The sequence below is a fragment of the Lissotriton helveticus genome, chromosome 7 (assembly GCF_964261635.1).
Source record: "Lissotriton helveticus chromosome 7, aLisHel1.1, whole genome shotgun sequence".
Lineage (NCBI taxonomy): Eukaryota > Metazoa > Chordata > Amphibia > Caudata > Salamandridae > Lissotriton > Lissotriton helveticus.
In genome coordinates, this window is record NC_136068.1 from 1,593,494,191 (window position 1) to 1,593,515,405 (window position 21,215).

Consider the following 21,215-nt stretch of genomic DNA (forward strand, 5'->3'; position numbering starts at 1 on the left):
CATTTCCTTATGTGGACACATACACACTTTATAATTTTGAATATTTCTTTGAATCTGAAACTCTAGTACTGCAGCAGTTCTTTGGAGCATCTTAAAAAAATTCAAGTTTGCTTCAAACATAGGAATATACTTTAAAGAAGCAAATGTGTGACTTTCTCCATGGAACTTTTGTGAATCAGGCCCTTAGTTTCAGTAAATAAAAATCCTATTCAGCAGTTCTTCAAAGTAAGGAAAGTAATTATACTACCTAATTATTGAAGGGGTGAAGTAAACGGAATTCTGTAGCACTCTACCATTGGATCTTCCATAGATACCTATGCTTGAATCAATCCCTGTCGTTGATCTGGAGGTCCCTTGATAACATTTTATTTTAATAACCCAGTCACCTCATTAGAAAAGACTTTGACTACAGCCAATGAGATGAGACCTCCATCCTTAGCCCTCATCCCCCTACCCATACGCAGAACCATCTATACTTCACATTTGTACTGCATGTTTTGAAAGAAGTCAGAGCTCTGATCAGAGATATTCATGTTGGTCTTTTCACAGCTTTTTTCTGGATTACCTCTATAGAGCATTACTTCTATCAGTGCAACAAGATGTTTCCCACGGAAGAGAACAAGAGAGAAATAAATGTCTGTGCCAAATACTGGCTGAATCACCTACAAAAAGCCCTTTTCAGGGCTTGTGACCCATGTGGACAAGAGTCTTTTGTGCATGACCCATATCTTAACTGGAACTGTTGCCTTTACCCTCCCCACAAACCAAAAGGGAGTGCCGACTGTACTGGAAATGAACAGCAGAAATGCTCAATGACTGCTCAGTTGACCTCAAATGAGAAAGGCAACTGACCAGCCATCGTCTGATGAGCAGCTTGCAGCTCTCATCTTGAAGTTAAGAAACCTTCAAAGTGCCACCTAGAGGGGCATCTTAGGAACTATAAACAGTTTTTCAAGAGTGCTTATCAAACGGAAAGGTTCCTCAAAACTGTTGGTGATACTCCTTTGACTATGCCTGTGGAGACACCTACAAACATCATTGCTCCAGCTTGGTCCACTTCATTGAGAGACCAGCACACAAAGTGCCGTCGCTGCTCATGAAACCATCATTGACAGAGATACCGCGTCATCGAACTACTGTGAATGGCACCACCATCTACAAAACCACAGTCAACGATTCCATTATCAATTGTACCACAGTCTACTATACCACCATCGACTACATCACCGTTGACTGCACCAAAGATGAAAACGTCTTCGAGTCCATTGATGGAAAAGAGAACTTCAGCTCCTGCTGACACTTCCCAGTCAAGATTTGTCACAGTAGCCAGATGCATTTATTTACACTTAAGTGAAGTTTCAGAATGAGGAGTCTTGTTGAACAGCTCCAAGCCCAACCACATGAAGTGTCAGGGTGATCATGATGTTGATAGGAACCAGTATCATCATGAACCTCACAAATTATGTAGATACTGTTATGAGGCAGGGCAATATCATTGGGGCTACCACCATCAACATTAAGATAGGCAATATGATGAATATATGAAGATGCTCAAATCTAACAACACCCTAGGTTTATAGTGCCATTTGACCAGATTGACAACTTGAATGAGATGATGCAGGATTATCATAATAGATTTCCTCCTGGCCATCTCACGCAAGAGGGTGCACCTCAGTCTCCACGTCCTTCGATTCAGTCTCAGCCATCGCCAACAACCTGCAATGCCTCTGCCATGTTAGCCACAACTTCCACTTCCAACTCACATATCAAGTGGTGTTACAGACCCATCATAGAATACAGATCTGCAATAGGAAAAAGAACGTAAGGACATTCAAGACCTACGACTGATTAATAGGATGATTATATGACTTCTACCACATGTGCACTGACCCCAGGCTGAGTCTCCTCCTGATGACATCTCCAGGATACCCTTTCTGGTGGAAAAGTCATCAAAAAAGTTTGGTCTACCAGTTTTAGTCATAGAGACTGACTGTTTCTTATGGCTTTAAAGAAACTCCATGGAAATCAGTAGTAACATTGACTCAATCAATCAACCAGTCAGGGTTTTGTAAAGTGCGCCACTCACCTGCGAGGGTCTCAAGGCGTATTGGCTAATATTATGGATTATAGCTGGAGTGAAAGAGACAAAATCATGCCTGTGCCAGCTTCTATATCTGTGATAGTCCCATGCTCGATAAGAAATACAAGGCAATGGATAATGCACCTGTGTGCCTAACATGACATCCGAAACCTGATTCAGTCAGTATCAAAGCTGTACAGTGGCGTTCAAGAAATCCATCTTTGCTGTGCATAGCCTCTCCAGACAAAGAAGACAGAAAGATGGATAACGTTGGTAAGTGTCCACCCTACCAGCACCTTTCTACTAAAATAACTAATTCATTAGCTATAGTTGGTCGCTATGACTTGTCAAATTTGAGTTGTGATGGGCCCATACCTTGACCTGCTTTCTGAAGGAAGGAAGGTAAGAAAGAAGCTATGACGCTAAAGGAGAAAGCTTTGGTGGCAATGATAGATGGGACCGTGGATGTGCCAAATATTGGATTTAGACAGATGATGGGGCAGTGGCCATTAGACAACAAGGATCGCTACAGTCATTGTTGACGAGACACCACAGTCAATCAAATCAGACACATAAGCAGCCTGCTCCTTAGGAGTTTTGCGTTATCAATAGCAAATGCCCTTTTATTATGCTTGGGGAGAGGACTATCATCCTTTAGAATCAAATACCAGCTGTATTTTCCCTTACAGCATCAACACACTCCACAGACACCATATTATCAGCAGCCCTCTTACCAACTTTCAGCAAACCGACTACCCTACTTTAAACAACAATCTATGAAGAAGCCTGCCACTCAGCGAATGCAAGACTTGATACATTGACCATGACTCGCAGCTGGCCCTGTTCTCGATCATCTGGCTTTTATGGGAGATAGGACCTCTGCTTTTTACTATCATTGACAGGTCATTGTATCTGACATGGGAATATTGGCTGTAGTGAAATATGGGCACATGTACAACCAAAGGCCTCCTCAAGTTCCCCTGTGAAAAACTTCTCACCTCACAGAGATGAGGTCCATGATTCAGAAAGGGGGCTTGGAGCCTGTTACCAAACACCAGTGAGGCAAAGGGTTCTCCTCTGAGATCAGGAGAATGGACCTTCGCCAGCTCACCAAATACACACAGAAGCAGTTTTTCAAGATCGTAACTCTGCAGTTACAGTCCATGAATTCTCTAGACATGCAGGATGTCTATTTTCACAAACCTCACCAGCCCAAGCACTGTAAGTATCTAAGATAGCTGGATTCCAATACCAACTCAAGATTCTTTCGACTCAAGTTGGTAGCAAGGATATTTGAAAAATGCATTGCTCCAGTGGTGTCTTACCTGTGTCACCAAGGGCCTCTGGTCTTCCACTACTTGGATGATTAGCTAGTCAAGGAAAAGACCTTTCCAAATCGGAGTCATCCTCAGGTGCTTTTATACAACTGTTTAACAAAGTGTGCCTCTCCCTCAGCGCATCCAAACCTCATTTGCATTGTACCACTTACGTTTAATTTCTGTGCACCATCTTGATTCCAAAATGAAGTGAGGACTTTGTCAGAGGAGACAATTTTTTACTTACAACTGCTCATTCAACAGATACAGAAAATGAAGAGGATTTCTGTCTGACTCTTTAAAACTCCACTAGGGATAATATTCTCATGTATCCCATTGAACCCATATTGCAGGTTGACAATGCATCCTCTGCTAGAGGAGTTGGGCGCTGAGTATACTGATTCTTCGAAGAGCACATTCAGGTGACAAATAACATCAGGAACACTTTAGAATGATGAAGAATAGGAAGCAGCACGGTGAAGGTTCTGAATTTCCACCTGGAAGCAGACCAATTTGTCAGGACCGCATATGTGTCTCTGGAAGGATGGGGTGCCCACTGTGAAGAATTGGAAGCAGAGATCACTGGTTAAGCCAGGAGAATGGCAATAAACATGCTAGAACTCAGAGCAGTCCAAAACGGATTAAAGAGGCAATTTAGAGTTTGGCAGGCGGCCCGCCAGTCTGCCACAGTGGTGGAGGTCATTGGCTCCCGCCTTCCTGGCGGAACCCTTCTGGCCATATTTCAAGACCACCACTCTCTGAGCAGTGATCTCTCTGCCTTCAGAGGAACTGCTGTCAGGGCAGTTCCTCTATAAGCAGTGGACGTTTGTACTGAAGCCTCAATCCTTCAGGGAGCTATACACCAAGTTTTTTTTGTTTTTCTAAACAAACTCCCAAAGCTGAAGTTTGTTATTGAAAAAATATATATAAAATAATATCCAACGGAGCAGGGGTAATTTTTCTTTTTTCTGTTTTTTTCCCATGTCCAGTGATTTCATTTCCTGGCAATGACGGGATGAAATAAAATCAGACCAGCCGCACTAAATAAGAGCGAATGGTCCGATGTCCTTACTCCAACATCCCTTACTGTGTTGCACAGCTGCCATAAAGATGACAGTGGGGCTGTTCAGGCGATGTGGTCTAGTCCCCCTTCTGGACTGAGGTTTCTGAAAGGTGCCCCCAAGTACATGGCCGTCTCCATATCCTTTATTTTGTTGAGCATCTCATCAGCTTGTAGCTCAAAAACATGGTGCCCTTCAAATGGGAGGTTGAGGAGATGCTGCTGGACCTCAGGTTTGAACCTGGAGATATGGAGCCAGGGGTGTCACCTAAGGATGACTCTCGTGTTGATGTTTCTGGAGGCTGTGTCTGTCACATCCAATCCACAGCAGATGTTGGAGATCGCCTTGCCCTCAGAAATCATCTCCTCCCTTGTCTTCCAGAAGTGCTCCAGGAAGTGCTTAAAGAGATCGTATATCTCCTCCAAGTTTGCCCTGGATAGTAGAGCAACCAAATTGGGCAAGAATTTGTCCTTATGCTGGATGACTTGCATGTCAACTTTATGGTATGCTGTGACCCTTGGAATAACATTGTGTTAGGCTGCAGTCTTATCAGGTGAGGCCCTGATCAGGTAATGGTCCAAGTCAAGGTCAGCAGGAGGATCTACATTATAATCATTTGGGGTCATCAGTGAGACCTTCACCTGGTGCCTGAATGTAAGGATCAAAGGTGCCATAGGGAATTGGAGAATGGGGGCCCCCCTCAGGTGACTCTGGTGGAGGCAGTGTGGGAAGGGTGCATGGGTGTGGCTGTGGCAGGAGGGTGGGGAAGACTGTAGACCAGAGGGAGAGGACTATTGTCTGTGTCTCTTGGGTGTGGAGGTGTTGGTGCCAGCCTCTGGTGTTGGGGTTGTTGTTTGGCACTTTTGGAGCTGCAGGCTTGATGGGTGATAGGGGCCAATGCACTAGACTGTAGTCTTGTCAGTGCCGACCAGATACTGAGGGTGGGGGACAGGGTGGGTGGGGTGTCATGTCTGGTTGTGCCTTGGCTGTCATGCTTGTGACTTGATGTCTTACTCCCAAGGAAGCAGTGGTCTGCTTCTGCCTGGGGACTTTTGTGGGGCTTCGTTTTATCCTGATGTGCATGGATACTCATGACTCTGAGCATGGTCTTCATCAAGTGCAGTCTTTGATGCCAGGTCGGTGTCCTCCGACTGATCATAGCATTAACCTGATGACATACTCTGGGCCAGGTGATGGTTGGGCTGGTGAGGGCCCCAATGGTTTAGCTTCCTCCCGTTTCTTGGTGGCAAAGGGTTCTTGCTCCTCCCCAAAGATATCTGTGGTCCTGCAAAGGTCCTGGCGCTGCATGTTACTGTGGGCCCAGTTGTGTTCTTTCTGGTACCAAAACATTGTCTTGGAGGCAAGTGGCATTGTCCTGGACGAGGGGATAGGCACATTTTGCACACTTTGTGGTAGTTCACCCAAGGATATTTGATGTGGTAGCGAGTGCAATTCTGCAGTGGTGTGCATTCAATCACCTGTGGAGCAATTTGAAATGCTGTCGGGAATGGTGCTGGACCTCCAGGTGGCCTAGACCCTCGAAAACTTGTAGTGACTAAAGTGTTTTTCGGAGGTGTTAAAGACGGTGCGAGTCAGAACAGAGACCGTATCCAAGCTCAAAGGAACCCAACGTGATAGGGTAGAGAACACTGAAGGGCCCAACGAAAACGTGAGGCAACATGAGGACTTCAGAGTCTACTCGGTGCAAGGCTGCAACCGATGGAAGAAAAAAACGATTTAGTTTTGGCGTAGATACCCATGCTCAATATACATCGAGAAGAGTTAGTCATCTCTTGTGACTCAAAGACTTCTTTGATGAAAAACTACTTGCAAAGGTCCGGATCCAGCAGTAGATGGTAGGAGTATGCTAAGCATGTTTATCTACAGCCACACATGCTACGAAAAACATTGTCGCCATACTATCCATTCTTACTAGCAGTGGCAAGTTTTATAGCCTTAGAAAGAAATACTTTGCCACAATCGTGACAGAATTCCTGTCCCATCAGATCCCTGGTTTGCCCACTCGTTCACGGAATGGGGTGTGTATCTCAATCAGTAAACAATCTAGATAATATAGCCCCAACGACACAGGGGTAGCCAAAACAGTTACTTGGAACTGCTTGGCATTCATCTAGCCCTCAAGCCATCCTCCAGGTAATTCAGGGCAAAGTAGACCTGATCAAGACAGACAACATGGCTTCCATGTATCACTTTCAAAGGCATGGCAGCACATACTCCTTTCATTTCTCCCACCTAGCATAAAGGGTCTGGCTCTAGGCACTCCACTACAACATTCACTTCATTTTGGCGAGAGCATCTCCAGGGGGTTGACACTGAAATTGTGTACCTGCTCGGCAGGACACAGCACTAGACCACAAGTGAGAAGTCCACCCCCAGGTCCTTCTTGCTTATTTACATCATTGGGGCACTGCATAGATGGACCTGACTGCTATGCCAAAAAACACAAAATGCTCAAACTTTAGCACAATGCATCCACAGGCAATCAGCCATGGATGAATTAGTCTGGGATATTTGCCTTTTCTTGCTTTCCTGTTGCCATCCTTCAAGGTGAGGAAGCTCAGGCAAATGTCCCCTTCATCTTAGTGGCTCTGACCTGGGCCAAACAGCCTTGGTATTTTTCTGGCCTGGAGTGGTCACCCAACCCACAGGAGAGGCTACCCCCTCAGGCTGGACCTTCTCACATGGTTCAAGGTCAGGCATCTGGATCCTGGGCAGCTTATTCTTGCAATCTAGAATGAGTTCCTAGGATTCAGGTGCCTTCACCTTCCACAGGATTGTATGTCCATCTTGAAAGAAGCCCAGCAGCCCACAACACTGGTTTGTTATGCAACAAAATGGAAGAGGTTTCTATATTACTGCATGTCAAAGAACTTGGACCCTTTAAAACCCACTGTCCAGGAGATTACCTACGTTTTACACGTATAAAAGGTGGGCTTTTCATACACAGTCTATTTATCTACACTAGCAAAACAGAGGACATGTCTCTGTTCAGTACCCCGTGGTTAAGGCTTTTATGAAGGGCCTCAAAAGGGCCAGACGTCCCAGAGTACCTCGAGCTCGTGTGTGGAATCTCAACATAGTCCTCACCATGCTCAGCCATTCACTCTTTGAACCTATGTATTGATGCCCTCTCAAGTTCTCACTTGGAAGATATCACTTAACTTAGGTGCATCAGCGAGCTGCACACTATCCCGTCATCTAGAGCCACAAACATGGGGTTGTTCTTAGAACTGATGCTAGGTTCCCTCTTACGTGGCATCACAGTTCCACTGTAACCAAACCATAGAGATCCTGGTCTTTCCTGCTGCCGGATTCAGTTGTGGAAGAGCATTGCACATGTTAAATGTTAAAACCCCCCTCATGTATTACATCAACAGCACCAAGTCAATCTTAAGTCAGACCAACTCTTTTTTTCCTTTCCAAAGCCTCAAATGGGTAATCTCATCTCCAAGGCTTGCAAAGCCATATGGATTGGACAGTATATTCAGACTTTGTACCTCAAAACAGAGGGTTCTTTATACTCCACCAAGGGCACACTCCATCCACAAGAAGGGCACTACTGTGCTATGAACATTCCACAAGTGGATCTCCGTAAGGCAGCCACCTGTCAACCCCTCACACCTTTACCAAGGACTATTGTGTGGACATCTTAGCCCCTCAACAGATGGTAGTGGGCCATAAGGTACTAAGAACATTATTTCAGGCCTCATCCCCATGGTAACAACCACTGCTTGAGGGTACTGCTATATAGTCTATGCTTAGCATGTTTATCTACTGCCACATATGCTATAAACAGAAAATACTCCTAAGACTGTATGCATCTGTTCATAGCGTGTAGTACTGCAGATTAACATGAGTCTACCCTTTTCCCCAGAGGGGTGTGCCTTTTACAGATCCTATTCCATTTATCTCTGGTTCACTATACCTTGCTCTTGTTGCAGCACACCTTTTGTTCACACTCCATAAATTTTCGAATCTGCTGGGTGAAAAATAATCTAAGATGGAGTTGGTGCCCAAGTGCAGTGGAGTCATCGCATTATACCGCTTGACTTATAAGGCTCCTTCAAAGAAAAACAACTTGCCAGCATCCAAGCCCAACACTAGATAGCAGGAGTATGCTAAGCATGTGAATCTGCAGCACTGCACGCTATGAACAGATGCTTGCAGCGTAAAACATGTTTTCCTTAGGTCAACAAACTGTGTGGGCGATTGGGTATGAGGTCTAGTTCACTGTTTTGAGAAAGGCAACCTCGGTGGGACTTGGCCGTACATCATAATCTCTCTGAAAGCTCACCTTATTCCAGGGGCAGTCAACATATGGGTAAATGCTTTATGAGATCTGAAAGAATATCCCACAAGTTGGCCACATTTTTTATTAATTGCGAATAGCAAAGAGTGATATTTTAAGATATATATCAAGGGGTTGCTGTTGCTTTAACAGCTGTAAAGCATTACAAGGTTATTATTTGCTCGTTCACACCGTGGAAGGTATTTATAAGTGCTAGATCCTGCTTTGACAGTGACAACTGTGAGGGTACCACTGCATGCAAATGGCTACTTTTTGACATTGCAATCCCCAGTCCCTTAAGTGAGCAAGATTTGCAGCACTGGCTCTTTAAGAGTGGAGTCCAGGTGCAGAGCTCAAGGTATGCTGTCCCTTGTAGGCTTTCACCGATGCATGTGTATTTCTGACAATCAGTCCAACTGTTGATGGCCTTCTGTCACCTGCAAAAAGGTTGTGCTTTTAAAATAAGAGATCCCAAGATGGATTGCAGCAGCTACTGTTTTTTGTCACTATAGGGCGGCTCGTCCAGTACTTTCCAGCATGTTAGTCCATTTGATGAGAGGCATTGCAGCCATAACACCAGTTTATACCGGAGTGCCTCCCTCACACATCTGTAAAGCGGTGATATGGATGAGCTACCACACTTTCACAAGACACTACTGCCTTGATACTGACGCTGAAAGAGGTTCAGTTGTTTACCAAGTGGTCTTGAATAAATGAATGAACCATTCGTACAGTTCATGGCTTTCTAAAAGGTGTCCCAGTGCTAGCTAATCTTTTCTGGTAAGGTGAGCCTGTTGTCACTTACTGTTGATAACCTTGAGGTTTTGGGATCTGCATCTCATATATATAGATTGTGTGCTGAATACTGCTATGAATGAACCAATGCTAGAGAAGAAATCACGTGTAACTATAGTTGTCAAACTTCGATTCTTTCATAGATTCATATGCAACTTCCTCAACTTTCTGATCAGAGGCTCTGCATCACAACATCCTTTCACACTAGGTCTGTAGAAATATGAAGAATGGAAGCCTCTGGAGGGAGTAGCAAGGAGGGCAGTGTACTCTCACCTCACTGGCTGAAGATTGGGTCTTTTAAGGTCTAATGAGGTGACTTGGTTACTAAACTGCTTGGTTTTCGTATTGTTTCTAAAGACGTTTTTCCCTGTCCTACTATTGAACTGTTATTTTGAGACGCCCAGATTGATGATGTGGAATCTAGGAAAGGTAACAATGCTTGCGAACTGTAATTAGGGGTAAGTAACATATTTCATACTTATTAAGTCAAGTAATGGCTACTCTCTTCATGAGTTACATGTAAAAATGTGTTCACAAATGGGCCTTTTTTTAAAAAAAAGTCACACAAACCCCTGCCGTGAAGAGATTGGTCCCTAGGTCTCGGTTTGGGCACTTATCCAAGATGCCAGGTTTCTCACTCAATATTCTTTTCTCTCTAGTCTTAGCCAGGATGGTCTGGGCAGTGCCAACAGTAGCAGCCAGGACTCCTTGCACAAGGCTGCCAAGAAGAAGAGCATCAAGTCCTCAATTGGACGTCTGTTTGGGAAGAAGGAGAAGGGGCGGATGGGGCAGATGGGGCGCGAGTCGCCTTCACTAGGTAAGAGATGTTAAATATAAGCAGCTCTGACATATGAACAGTGTGTTTTAATCTTAGCAGAGCTCATAGTGCACTAGAACCCTTGATTTCTCCGTGGAGCCTTTACATTATTGTATGTGGTAGTTTGGCTTGCCAGAAAATGTGAGGTGAGATGTGAGGTTGTATTTAGGTCAAGCGGCATACGGTGATTATTCCATAAAGTGTATCAGATTGTACTCGGCATGGTCTGTATGATGGACCAGAACCTCCGCTCCCATTACTCGAGTGTACAGTCAGCTCACACTAATACTCCTCAGTTGAAAGCATGTTAAACAAAACCTATTGTTAAGAGCAGGGATTGGGCGGTACTGCCATCCTTACAATAAACTATTTATCAGGCAATCACTTTGGGAGAAGTACATAGGTACCAGGCAAACTGGTTGGATGTGCCACAACTGAAAAGTCTGAATATGCAAGGTGTAATGAGAATCTTTGGTTCATTGTAGGAACCTTTTATATTTTGTTTATTAGACAGTTTAATAGCTCTTCTACAACAACGATAGGATTACGTTTGTTTAACTTAAAATTGAATTGATATATTGTTGTATGAAGCAGAAAGCTAGGATTAGGAGGTACTATGTGTGAAGTTGGAAATATCACTAGAGCTGATGTAGAGGAAACAAGGTTTGGAGCTGTGGCTGAAAAACAAATGGTTTTCAGCTATAACAGTTCTGACTTTTTGGTACTTTTAAGTACGCTGGAGTCCTTCTTCTGAATCCCCAATGTCCCCCTGATATATCAAGCAGATTAGGCTGATTCCAAAAGATAACTTAAACTTACTCCAGTATTGGATCTTTCATAGATTCACAAGCCTGAATCATTCCGGTCGTCGAGGCGGGAGTCTCCGGTACATAAAAAAGCAATGCTTAGCAGTATAGCAAACTGAAAGAGGCCTAGGCCCATTTCCCTTTTGCAACCCATAACCCTTGTTATGTAAAAAGGACCAAACTTTTCCCTGAACCAATCCGAGCTCCTCACCCTCTAGAACCCTCCTGAGAGAACCTTTTGCTCCTCAGATTTTCTACCGCATGTTGTGCCAGGGAGTCTCCTTTGAGCTCTGCTCAAACTCTTCAGTTCTACTCACTTTGACTGGGATTTGAGATTGTCTCATTTTCCAGATTGGTTGTTTTGAAGTTCCTTCTTCTACTACCATGGCTGACAAAGAGAAAAAAGGACTTTTAAGAGCTTTTGCCACCTGCTTTAAGAAAAGGCTCTATACAGATGACCCTCATAAAGACTGCATTAACTGCCTTTATCCAGACCATCAGGCGAAGGATTGTAAGGTATGTCGTACCTTCTCCAATTAAACCTTGAGAGATCGTGAGGGGAGACTATTACTTTGGCTTCAGAAGGTGAAAGCCAGGAAGGAGATCCTCTCAAGTGATAGTGAGGAGGAGTCATCTGCGTCTAGGAGATCTCAAAAAAGGAACAGATCTCCTCTGGCTCATACCTCGGGTGAGAGACCTGAGAAGGCCCCTAAAAAGACCACTTCAGGGTCTTCAGGGCGCAGTCCCTCAAAATCTCCTTCAGAAAAAACTAAGGAGAAGAAGGGTCATGCTTCAGAGGTGAAACATGTGAAGAAAAGTACCTCAGAGCCTTCAAAATCTCCTCCCATGGTCAAGATTACTATCAAAAAGCCATCCTCCACACCTTCTGAGGAGAAAGAGAAAAAATCTACATTGTCGACGGGAGCATCGACGAGGAAAAAGACATCGTCGACGAAAATAGCATCGTTGTCGACGAAACCTGAGGTAAAGACTGTTTCTAAGGCTTTATCACCGTCAACAATTCCACCGTCGACGACAGTGTCGACGACGAGCCCTTCGACTGCGGCGTTGATGACGACCATGGCTATGATCACATCGTCGATGGGATCGTCGACTATGGCAATGACCACGGGACCGTCGATAATGACGACGGTGACTACAACGCCGACAATAGCGTAGACGACGATGATATCGTCGACGGCAGCGACGACGATCTCGTCGACGGACTCATCGACGAGGGAAAAACCCCCCAGAGAAACGTTTTTTGGCCTGGAAAAGAACAATCCCATCTGAAATTACATCTCCAAGTAAGGTGTCTCCATTACTTCCTTCTCATTTTCTGGAAGAAGAGGATTTGGAGGACGAAGATGATGGTGGTCCTTTTGGATATGCTAGTAGCCCATCTCAGTTACGGGTGAAATACCTAGAGGAGAACTCACAGGATGACTATGAAGGATTTCAGGATCGTTCCCAACAACAGCAACACTACCACCAGGAACATCACAAGGAGATGACAAGTGTGCCATCTTCATTATTGAAAGATCTACAATTCATGTTAGAGGATTATAGGAGAAGATATCCTGTACCGCAGACCTCTAAGGAAATTCCCGAGGTTACGCCTCGACCACGCTCTGTACCAGGTACACCAGTACGTAGGTGTGAGATTTTGCCAGAGCCTCTTCCTAAATCTCCACCACCAAGATCTCAGCAAGATCCAGATACCACAGATGATGACCATGAAGAAGGGGAGATTACGAACCCTAGCAAAGAGTGGGACGATTATCTCATTCCGTCACCTTTGTCTCCTACACCAAAACCTGTGGATTCTCCGCCAGAGGACATTGCTGGATTTCATAACCTGATGGAGAGGGCCACTAAAAGATTCACACTCACGATGGTGGATAATAAAGCTGAATGTTTCTTATATGACTTCAAGGAACCCTATCGTAGGTGTGTTCGGTCCTTGCCGATTGTAAGTCATATTTGGGAGGAAGGCCTAAAGGTCATGGAAACACCAGTTACAGTGACTCCGGTGCTCGCCAGGCTAGACAAAAAATATAAAGCGCCTGCTGACACTCCAGCTTATATTTTGGGTCATCCCAAACCGGACTCGGTTATTACACAAGCGGGCAAACAAAAGTCAAGAAATCCGTCAGCTCCTATTACAGCACCCCCAGACAGAGAAGGTAGGAGGCTGGACAACGCGGGAAAGAGATTCTCCTCTATGTCGGCTCTACTAGTAAAGGCTGCAAATGCCCTGGCTATTCTGGGAAGGTACGACAGGCAAATGTGGTGTGACCTTTTGCAATATATTTACCGTGTAAAGGAAGCGGAGAGGCAAGAAGCCAGGAAGATTCTACAAGAGGGGGAGAGGACTTCGGCAGAAGTCATAGATTGCGCTATGGATATAGCAACTACAGCTTTCAGGTCTCTGGGAGGAGCAGTGGTACTGCGCAGACAAGGGTGGTTGAGAGCGACAGCGTTTAGACCGGAGGTCCAGAATAAGATCTTGGACCTTCCTTTTATCAGTGAAGATTTGTTTGGCAAGCATGTAGATGACACGCTACAAAGTATCAAAAAAGATACTGATACTGCTACAGCATTAGGAACTCTACAATACAGAAAGGTTCCTTTTCGAGGCTCTAGGGGTAGGGGCCAGACGTCTTACAGAGGAGGATATCAGCAGGGGAGATATTCCTCTTACTCCACCTCATCTCAGCCCTACCATCAGCAGTTTCAACAGCGACAATCAGGAGGTTTAACAAAATCAACTCCAAAAGGCAAAGGAGGTCGTCAGGGGAAGACGACAATGACAACCTTCAAGTTCCGGCTACACCGTCTCTACAGAGATCGCATGCTCCCCTGGGTGGAAAGATTGCTTATTATTTTCAAAATTGGCAAGAGATAACTACGGACCAATGGGTCCTCAACATTATTCAATTCGGCCACACTCTAGAATTTCTACAGACACCTCCTTGTACGCCACAGATGCATCAGAAGGTCAATCATTTGCATCAAATCCAGAAGGAGATTCGGACAATGCTCCGAACGGGAGCAATAGAACCGGTGTCGAACTCCCAAAGAGGAAGGGAGTTTTACTCCCGATTTTTTTTTCTAGTCAAGAAAAACATCCTCCAATGGGTCCCATTCTGGATCTCAGTTCCCTAAACACCTATCTCAAAAAGCAGTCTTTCAGAATGGTTTCTCTTCAGGACATCCTTATACTATTGAACCCCGGGGATCATATGACCACTTTAGACCTACAGGATGCGTACTCTAACGTACCCATCCATCCTTCACAAAGGCAGTACCTTCGGTTCATGGTAACCAATTCAAGGTACTGCCATTCGGCCTGTTCACAAAATGACTGACTCCAGTGGCGGCTGTTTTAAGGAAACAAAAACACCAGGTATTTCGTTACCTCGACAACTGGTTAGTCAAGGCACCATCAGCAGCACTAGCCAGAGCGTCAACAAAGGCTTACATAGACTTGTTTGCCAAGCTAGGTCTGACTCTACACAAGGAAAAATCATCCCTTCGACCAACAAAACATATCCCCTTTTTGGGAGCAATACTGTATACAGAGAGAAACGAGGCGTTTCTCTCCAAAGACAGACAGCTGAAAATTGTGTCTCTCTTCCAAGACTTTATAAAAAGAAAGTGTCTTTCAATATGCAAGTACAAATCATTACTGGGAACAATGTCATCTTGCAATCCCCTTGTGCCTAACTGCAGGTTAAGAATGCGCCCGTTGCAAGAGCAGCTGGATCTACAATGACGTCAAGCGGAGGGATCCTTCGAGGATGTAGTCCAGGTAACACCGGACATGGTTCAGGCAGCAACATGGTGGACACAGGAGCGGAATGTCTCACAAGCTCTTTCATTCCTTACAACACCAGCCCCATTGATAGTGACTACAGATGCGTCCCTAGAAGGATGGGGAGCGTGTCTTCAAGACCTTCAAGTCAGCGGGCGTTGGAAGTTACACGAGCAGCAATTACACATAAACCTGCTAGAAGTAAGGGTAGTCCGCTTCGCATTACTAGCTTTCCAACCAAGGATAAGAGGGTCGTCAGTGTTGATAAAAACGGACAACACAACTGCGATGCACTACTTAAACAAGCAGGGAGGAATAAGATCTCTCTCAAGATGCCCAGGAAATATGTGAATCGGCGCTAAAGCAAGGGATATCCATGACAGCAGAACATTTCCCAGGGGATCAAAACATCAAGGCGAATACTCTCAGCAGGCTCAAGTCATCCTGCCACGAGTGGGAGTTAGACCAGAGGGTCCTAAACAACAGGATGGGGGAAACCAACAGTAGACCTCTTCGCAACAGAGGAGAACAAGAAATGCCGGTTCTTCGCAACCTGGGTTCCCCAGAGGGGGTCTTGGGGGAATGCGTTTTCAATGGCATGGTCTGCCGTCTTTGCCTACGCTTTTCCTCCGATTGCCTTCCTGCCGCGAGTGCCTGTGAAGATCAAGAAAGAACCGTGCAGGCTGATCCTGATAGCCCCATGGTGACCCAGACAACACTGGTTCACGGAGCTTCTGCTGCTGTCGGAAGTCCATCCGATTTGCCTCCGACCAATACCATCGCTTCTGAGGATGTCCCAGGGACAAGTACTCCACCCGGACCCGAAATCCTTGCGCTTTGCGGCCTTTCTCCTGAGCACTGTGAGTTTCAACATCTAAATATCTCAGAAGAATGTAAAAACATCCTCTCAAAAGCTAGGGCGGATAGTACAAACAAAACCTACAGGATGAAATGGAAGAGATTTTGTCTCTAGTGTCAAAGAAACAAGATTCATCCTCTGACTGCGGCTCCTCATGAAATTATCCCATACATCTTCTATTTATTTTTATTTTTTTATTTTTATTTTCAAGAGTTTTATATAGCGCTGACTAGACCCGGAGGTATCAGAGCGCTTTACATGTACATCAGATCATAGTTACAGGTTACATCATAACAAAGGTTACATAGTTCTTAGAGCGTGGCCACATCTGGTAAGGTCAAGATAAACAATAAGCACAAATACGTAAGGGGAGAAGCAGGCAAGGTGAGAGATTCAGGGGAGGGGGTGTTGGAGCAGGGGAAGTAGACAGATAATGAAGGCGGGAAAGAGGAGGTTAGGGTGAGAGACACAGCATGGGAAGAGGAGGGGAAGGGTGACTGGTACACAAACCGGTAGACAAGTCAAAGCAACTTCCAAAGTCCAGTATGCTGTGATCCCAGGGGAAGTGGTATCACTTCCCTATCTCTGTTGCGAGAGGCTCCCTTTGCGCAGTGGACTCTCTCAGAGAGGTCTCTGAAACTCCAAGGCCTATATACTGGATCCTTCCCCAGAAAGGGGAGAGGGAGTGCTTTGGCAAGGGGTGCCATACCATACCTCAAGTGTGAGTGGCTCCCTTGGCGCAGTGGACTCACTCAGCGGGTTCGCTGAGACTCCAGAGTATAAATATTGGATCTTTCCCCAACAAGGGGAGAAGGAGTGCTTAGTCAAAGGGCACAAAGGACAGGGGGTAGGTAGAGTAGCAGGCAAGGGGAGAGAATTCGGGGGAGAGGGGATAGGAGCTAGGGACGAAACAATGAGGAGAGACGAAAAGAAGTCTGTCTAAAGACCGACTGGGTAGGTGACGACCAAGGAGGGAATCCACGGCCCATCTCCCCTATAGCTAAACTAAGTCGCTCCATCGGGCGTCAGACAAAATAGTTCAGTCTCAATACATTAAGAGAGGAGGGAAGGAGAGACATGAATGGGGGGCGGATGCGGTAGGAGACACTAGGAGAGACGAAAGGAGGTGCAACAATGTGGTTCAACAATATATAGGAAAAGATCAAACAAGAAAACATTATATCAAACAGTCAGCAATTACATTAGGGGAGGAGAGAGAGGAGCGAGAAAGTAGTGGGGGGGAGGAGGGAAAGTGAGGTTGGCTAGACCCAAAGGTGTCAGAGCACTAGACATGAGGATCAACAATGTATCAGATAAGATCAACAATTACACAATACATCAAGAATAATAGGCAATACATTAGGAGACGAGAGAAAGGAGAGAGAAAAGCATTGGAGGGGGGCGGGGGAGGTGGGAAAGGGAGGAAAGAGAGGAAAGACAACAAGAGGAAGTCTGTCTAAAGACCGACTGGGTAGGTGACGACCAAGGAGGGAATCCACGGTCCATCTCCCCTATAGCTAAGCCATGTAGCTCCATCGGACATCAGACAAAGCCCAGTGTCATCAAGGAGAATGTTAAGCCCGAAGTGCGGATGCAAACTATCGAGGGGTCACCAGGTGAAGAGTTCAGATGTGTGGTATCGCCGCCCTGTGGAATGAGGAGGCCAGTAGGAGAAACCCACTATTTGTGAAGGTCAAGAGTGAGGGGATGACTCCAGATAAGGCTGCACAGCAGGATCGTTTATTGCAGGAGCTGTGCCATGGTCCTCCCCACTGACACAACCCAGGAACTTCAGTGCAGTAATTCAGCTGTGGAAAGGCCACGAAAGTAAGCCCATCCCAGATCTTTCTGCATTACCGCTGGATCAGGTCTGCAGGATCGGACTTCCAGGACGGCATCTGAGCATCCACAAAATGGCTGCCTTGCAGCTTCCACCATGGTATTTCCAGCTGCTGCAGATATAGTAAGCCCGTATTACCCAAGCAAGATAGGGTGCAGGATATACAGTTCGAAATGCTTTGATGCCTCAGATCATCATGTGCGGACAGAAGTGAAGAGGACACAGTTCACTTTATATTACTCACTGTTGCGATGGAGGCAGCCGCGATGTTGTATCTCCGCTGGCCCTCCCAGCAGCAATATGCGGTAATTTGCGGGGCTGGAGACTCAAAAAAGCAAGGGGGGGGCATATTCCAGCATGAATATTCCAACCTGTTTTCGCTGGATATTGTGATCGGCAGGCGAAGGGAGCAGAAGATATACTTGTGTTGGTGAATCTCCAATATGGCCGCCTTATAAGTCCCAAGCCTCCTGTTCACCAGTGTGGTCCTGTTTCTATTTCCATTAATCGAGGACTACAAGTTGAAATCTTCTTTTTAGCTCGTTGTATTAGTCCTCTTTTAGTTTCACTGGTTGGTGTATGGTCATGGAGGGATATGGTTTGTGTTTATCCCAGGAGGGGGGGATGCGCCTCTCACCCTCGTCGTTTCCTCGCCCATATAATTGCCGCCATTTTGATGGACCCTTTCAATGAGCGTTTTGAGCAAAGTTTAAAAATAATGGTAAAGCAGTTTCAGTGTTAGGGTTCTCGGCGCTGATCAGCGGACGGGGGGGGTTCAAAGATGATGGGTCTTCTATTTAGCCAAGTCTGGATTGGCTCACGCATCTATAAAGTGCATTTAGCCGCAATATCCCCCTACAGAAGGTCTGCCTCGGGCCCATCCTTATGGTCGGCAATGATCATCAAGCAATTTATGAAGGGATTGTTCAGAGTTTTTCCTCCAATAAAGCCTCCACCACCGCTTTGGCGTCTAAACATAGTACTGTCACAATTGATGAAGCAGCCTTTTGAGCCTATTCACAGGGCGGATCTTAAATTCCTATCATGGAAAGTGGCGCTTCTCATCGCTCTAACTTCAGCGAGATGAGTAGGGGAACTATAGGCTCACACGATTCTGGATCCTTTTTTACAATTTAAAGAAGACAGGATGATTCTTAGGACTAATCCTAAATGTATTCCTAAAGTACCAACTGACTGTCATTTAAATGAACCGTTGGTTTTAAAACGCTTTTTTCCTCAACCAACAACAGCGGCGGAAAGAGTTTTGCATTCGCTGGCCGTCCAACGATGTCTCAAATTCTATTTACAAGAGACTAAGAGCTTTCGCAAGTCTTCACAGCTTTTCATCGCTTTCAGCGCACCCAGAAAAGGCTTCCCTTTATGTAAACGTGGAATTGCCAGGTGGATTTACAGTGCGATTGTCTACTGTCACCAAGCGGCTGGAAAACCTATGAACGCACGAGTTCGTGCCCATTCAACGAGAGCAATGTCCACATCCACTGCGTTATTTGCAGGAGTGCCGATCCAGGATATCTGCAGGGCAGCAATCTGGACATCGACGCACACCTTCATCAGACACTACTGCTTGGAAGCAGCTGCAGAGACAGATGTGGCGGTGGGAGAAGCAGTGCTGAGAAACATCATCCAATAACGGTGAGCCCTCTTTACATCCCGCCGTCCTTTTCTCTTGCTTACAAAGGCACATTTTTATTTTGCTATGAATGGTTTATTCATGCTGTATTATATAATGATGGGAAAAAGAGTGCAAATTTGCTTTGTTATATCACTGCTCGCTATTCTGATTCAGGCACGTCAGTCTATGAAAGCTCCAATACTGGAGTAAGAAAACAAGTTACTTACCTGTAACTGTAGTTCTTCAGTATTGGAGGCTTTCATAGATTCACATGCGACCCACACTCCTCCCCTGAGAGGCTCACCTTGGATTCAGCACGGAAAGTGTTGTATGCACAAGTGCGCGAAAATCTGAGGAGCAAGAGGTTCTCTCAGGAGGGTTCTAGAGGGTGAGGAGCTCTGATTGGTTCAGGGAAAAGTTTGGTCCTTTTTACATAACAAGGGTTATGGGTTGCAAAAGGGAAATGGGCTAGGCCTCTTTCAGTTTGTTATACTGCTGAGCATTGCTTTTGTATGTACCGGAGACTCCCGTCTTGACGACGGGGGATGATTCAGGCATGTGAATCTATAAAAGCTTCCAATACTGGAGAACTACAGTTACAGGTAGGTAACTTGTTTTCTTCTAAGTAAATGTATTATTTTTTGGCTCTTTACAAAATTCAAGTGTAAATTGAATCCAAAAGCGCAACTTACATGTCTCCCCTAAATTGAAGGACCTTGGGATTAGTCTCAAACTGTCAGGGCTACACACATAGGTAACTTGCACATGTAAATTACTCAAAAGTGTAATTTACTCTAACATGTAAGTAACTCAACTTTGTGAATAGCCAAAAGCAGTAAAGTTCCATGAAGCGACACTAAAAGTCACCTTATTTATATAGATAGAACTAAAATGTCTACCAAATTAGCGATACCATATTGTGTATATGAATAAAACACACTACCAATCCTTATCATTATATATGGGCTTGCCTCCTTTAATAGAAAACACCTAATGCAGTAAAATAATCCCAATCAAAAGGAATATTGTTTGTGCGGGGCACGGAATGGCACAGCAAGGTGCTTGCAGCATACTTGAAGGTTGTAAATGGATCATGGTTCATTTTATTTAGATTGGTGGCTTAATGGGTAGCCAATGTATGTTTCTTAGTACTGAGGTAGTGTAATAAGGCTTTTTCATTAAAGTAATGAGTCATGCTTGGGCTATCCTACTTTTAGTGTTTATTTTTTAAGTATTTCAGTGGTGTTTTCTCAGCATTTTCCAAACTTTTGAAATAAGTGATCATCAGTGTTTATTCAATTGACTAATCCCCAAAATAAACACAAACTGTTTATCCAGTCTACAGAACACGTTATTTTGCAGTGATTGTAATGAAGCACATATTTAATTCGAAGGAGAATGAATGAATGAATAGCGTACTTGTAGAACGCACTGCCACTCCCAAAGGAGCATCCTGACACTAAGTGGCAATGAGTGTGGGTACATAATCCAAAGTGACCCAAGAGGAGTATACAAGTATACATCAGAGGATGAGCAAATAACACAGTACATCAGACATGCCAAAACGCCATGGCTTGAGCTGCCTTCTAAACATGACTTCTGATTTGATGAACCTCAAATACCTTTGTACCCAAGACTGTGAAGGATTTTCCTCCTTGTGTTTTAATTCTAAACGTGGGATGATTAAGCAGGTTGGCTTGTGAGGACCTAAGTATCTGTAGAGTTTCATGGCGAGTGACTCTGAAGTTTAAGTATTTGGGTCCCAGTGCTCCATAAGCTCTGAAAGCGAATACAAGGATTTTAAAAATAAATAACCCTTTTGTGCACTGGCAGCCAGTGTAAAGCTTCCTGGGCTGCTTATGCAGAGGAAGGTTGGGGGAGT

General features: G+C 45.0%; 1 protein-coding gene across 1 annotated transcript in view; it reads left to right on the top strand.

Annotated features, from left to right (window-relative positions):
• The window catches only part of PPFIA3 (PPFI scaffold protein A3), a 963,828-nt gene that overhangs the window by 551,248 nt on the left and 391,365 nt on the right, over nucleotides 1-21,215 (top strand). Inside the window, exon 19 of the mRNA XM_078655169.1 lies at nucleotides 10,221-10,378. Within this exon, the coding sequence (XP_078511295.1) occupies nucleotides 10,221-10,378 (158 nt within the window). The remainder of the gene's footprint in view (nucleotides 1-10,220; nucleotides 10,379-21,215) is intronic.